The 3,899-nt window shown below is 50.1% G+C and overlaps 1 protein-coding gene across 1 annotated transcript in view; it reads left to right on the forward strand.

Moving 5' to 3' along the window:
• The first annotated feature begins 337 nt into the window (after nucleotides 1-337).
• Thegl (theg spermatid protein like) overlaps nucleotides 338-3,899 on the forward strand; it is a 39,541-nt gene continuing 35,979 nt past the window's right edge. The window contains exons 1-2 of the mRNA XM_005359380.2: nucleotides 338-740; nucleotides 945-1,031. Of these exons, the coding sequence (XP_005359437.1) occupies nucleotides 338-740; nucleotides 945-1,031 (490 nt within the window). The remainder of the gene's footprint in view (nucleotides 741-944; nucleotides 1,032-3,899) is intronic.

A 3,899-nucleotide genomic window follows, 5' to 3' on the forward strand; every position in this document is an offset into this window, starting at 1 on the left:
ACCTAACCAGTCAGGAAGCAGAGAAGTACAGTGAGTTGTTGAGCTCAGCTCACACCAGAAGCAGAAGCAGCATCCCGCTCTCCAGGCTCTCTGTCTCCTGTGCGGCAACTAATAGAGGTGCCCCCTAGGCTAGCAACGCGTCTCCATAGCAACCAGAGAGCCAAAGCGCAGAGATGATGGGCGGGGCGGGGAAGGGCGGAGCTCGTCTTCCCAGGACGGAGCTGAGTCTGTCCCGGGTGCGGCGCGGACAGCCCCAAATCTCTTGTCCGCGCCGCCGGTTGCGCTAGGGCTGCAGGCGGACAGTTCGTGCCCTGGGTACCCGGAGCTTCTAACTGAAATGGATGAAGGAGACGTCTCAGGTTCATCCGTGCTGTCTGGGGTGACTGATGGGCAGAACAGGACAGAAACACACTCGGAACTCTACCCGAAGCCCCTTGTGCTCAGGCTCCTGGAGGTGAAAGAACTTGGGAGTGAAGAGGTCGCAGGGGGTGAGGAGGAAAAACAAGAAGAGGGGCATGAGTATGAAGACTTCACCGTGTTCGGTGAATCCGCCAATACTCACAAATCCCATGATACCTCCACATCTTCCAAGTCCCGCAAGGCCAGCGATCCTCCTCAGTCCTGGAAGAGCAGCGATGCTCCTCAGTCCCGCAAGACCAGCGATCCTTCTCAGTCACGCATGGACAGTGAGTCCGTCCAGTCCCGCAAGGACAGTGAGTCTGTCCAGTCCCGCAAGGACAGTGAGTCCGTCCAGTCCCGCAAGGACAGTGAGTCCGTCCAGTCCCGCAAGGACAGTGAGTCCGTCCAGTCGCGCAAGGGCAGTGAACCCCTCCAGTCGCTCAAGGGCAGTGAACCCCCCCAGCCCCGCAAGGGCAGTGAGCCCCTGCACTACCGCAAGGGCAGTGAGCCTCTTCGGTCACCGCAGGTCCACGCGTATGGAAAAGGCGACTTGCTTCCCAACGCAGTGATTACGACCTCCCCATCTTTGATAGCCAGATACCTACCGCGGCTCCAGCTGGCTTCCTTGAGCGGTAGGTTTAGCCCCCCCCCCCATATCCATCCTTCTAGAACTCAGGAGTCTGGTGAAGGTTCACGAGTTTAAAGGAACTTGACTCTTGTGTCATCTACTGCTGCTTTGCAGCCACCTCTCTTTGTACTTCAAGGAACTCCAATGGGAAATTGACACCCTAATAATGACAGAGCCACCTCACCGCTTCCAGGATTGAACCTAGCACCTCACACGTACTAGGCAAGTGCTCTTGCCCCAAAAGCTCTTCGACTGAGCACACCAGTCTATCCTGCTAGGTTACATCTCAACTAGTCCTTATTATTTTTTTTTGTTATATGATCTCTCTTTTTATTTTATTTATATTTCTCTTTTTTATATGATTTTTTTTTTTGTTATATGATTTCTTTACTCGCCACCTAAAGACAGATCCTCAAAGGAAGGCTGTTTTTGTTAGCGTTTGGGGCTTGAGCCCAGGGGAAATGAAGCATTCAGAGAACAAGTACTGGCAGAGTGCATGTAACTGTTCATCGTCTGCCCAGTCCTTCTCAAACTTACAAGGTAACAAGGCTGGTGGGACGTGAATAAAAACGTCCTTGCTTTTACCACTTAAGCCCATCTCCAACTCCTCCCTAGAGACTGTTGGCACTGGATCTGCAATCCTGTGGTCACACTAGGCATGGCTTTTCACTTGGCCTCAGTTCCATGGTTCATCACTCCAGCCACCCCCTTACCAAACGTCCTAACACGTCACTGGCTCTGCTGGTCCCCACACTCCTGCCAGATCTCCAACCCTGGGAAACACCAGCAGCAATCTATATGCTCCCAGCAGTTGACTCTTGCTAGCCAAAATTGCATTATTGTACTGATGATTTTATTTCAATTTCTTTCTTTTTTTTTTAAGATTTATTTATTATGTATACAACATTCTGCCTCGATGTATGCCCGCACGCCAGAGGAGGGCGCCAGATCTCAGTACAGATGGTTGTGAGCCACCATGTGGTTGCTGGGAATTGAACTCAGGACCTCTGGAAGAGCAGCCAGTACTCTTAACCTCTGAGCCATCTCTCCAGCCCTTATTTCAATTTCTTTACTACAAATTTGAATTGGCACTGAGAACTCTCTGGCAGACTCCCCTTTATGTACTGGGTAAGCTGGTTTTCCTGGGCTCTAAATGCATTCTTTCTCCTCCTCCAACCTTCACACTTTTGTCCTTCACCCAGTGGGAGACTTTACTTCCTACTTTATCAAGAAATAGAAGCAATTGGTCAGGTCACGAGCTCACGTACTTTTTTGCCACCAGTTTTTTTGCAACCAGTTTATTGGCCTCCCAAGACTAGTGCTCATGGACGCTGCCTTTTCTCATCTTCCGGGACAGAACTGTGCATTTTTATAAAAGCCACATTCCCCCACGTATGCCTCAGATCCCACTAGTCTCCTAAAGAACCTTACACATCTCACTGCTCGGCTGCAGCGTTTTCTCCTTTTCTAATGAATCAGTCCCATGAAAAACAGACTAGTAGCCCGAAATAACCTTTGACCCCAAGCCTTCATTTCCTCCTCTTATTACCTTCTTAGCTCCCTAGGTAGGTCTCTTTTCCCTTTTACTTCACCAAAACTGCTTCATCAAAACTGGTGCCGGGCGGTGGTGCACACCTTTAATCGCGGCACTCAGGAGGCAGAGGTAGGCAGATCTCTGAGTTTGAGGTCAGCCTGGTCTGAAGAGCTAGTTCCAGGACCTCTAAGGCTACACAAAGAAACCCTGTCTCAAACAAACAAACAAAACCCAAACAAGCAACAACAACAAAACCCAGCCCCTTCTCTAGTGTACCCTGTCCCTGCCCCGTGCTGGTGGTGGTGGGGGACCTCATCATCCCTACATGTGAGCCACTGGGCTTCTCATTCTGATGCCCTCATTGGGAAGACTCTAGTTTTCACCCCATCTGGTGCTCCCCCTGCCCCTAGCTCCCCTCAACTGTTGTGTCATTCCAGAATTGTTTTAAGCACAGTCTCAAGCTATGCCCAATATTTTGAGCTCAACCTTGAGTCTCCTTTTACCAAAATTTAGCCCAGAAGGCACCTTCAGCCCATTGATTCTACTGATCTCCGATTATGTGCCACCAGTCTCTGATGTTCTGTCCCTTCTTACCTCATCTTCTCTGACGTTCTTTCTCTTCTCACCTTATCTGCTGTGACCCACTTTTGCCCCCGTGCATATTTTAGTAATGCTCTCTCTCTATCTCTCTCCCCCTCTCTCTCTGTCCCAGGCTGGTCCTTCTGCATCCTCTTAGAACTGGGATTACAGGCGTGTGCTGCCATGCTTCCCTAAGCTCTCTGGTGTGGACAGATATTACAAGAGGAAGATAGACAACTATGTGCATTGGTCTCTAAATTGGTCTCTGCACGTCAAGTGGTCTCTCCACCCTGCTTAGCAAACCCAAACAACATTTCTAAACACTTCAGAAATCATTGTCTGTGTTCAACTTTCATTATTTCCCTATATCCCCTTCTTCCACATCACTTAAACAAACATACAGCTGAGATTGGGGAGTGGGTGAGGGGACTCGTGTAAATATGGAGACCTGAGCTCAGATCTCAGCACCTATACCATTAGTGTGGCTGTACCCTCCTGTAAACAACAGTGCAGGGGGCAGGAGGAGGAGACAGACAGAGGATTCCCTCTCTCAAAGGAATGAGGAGAATGATAGAACAACACCCAGCTGTCCTCATCTGGCCACTCATAAACAATGCGCTCACGCACACAGACACACACACACACACACACACACACAGGCACTCACACACACACACAGGCACTCACACACACAGGCACTCACACCTACACAGGCACTCACACACACAGGCACTCACACACACACACACAGGCACTCAC

Source organism: Microtus ochrogaster, linkage group LG1 (genome assembly GCF_000317375.1).
Source record: "Microtus ochrogaster isolate Prairie Vole_2 linkage group LG1, MicOch1.0, whole genome shotgun sequence".
NCBI classification, from domain to species: domain Eukaryota; kingdom Metazoa; phylum Chordata; class Mammalia; order Rodentia; family Cricetidae; genus Microtus; species Microtus ochrogaster.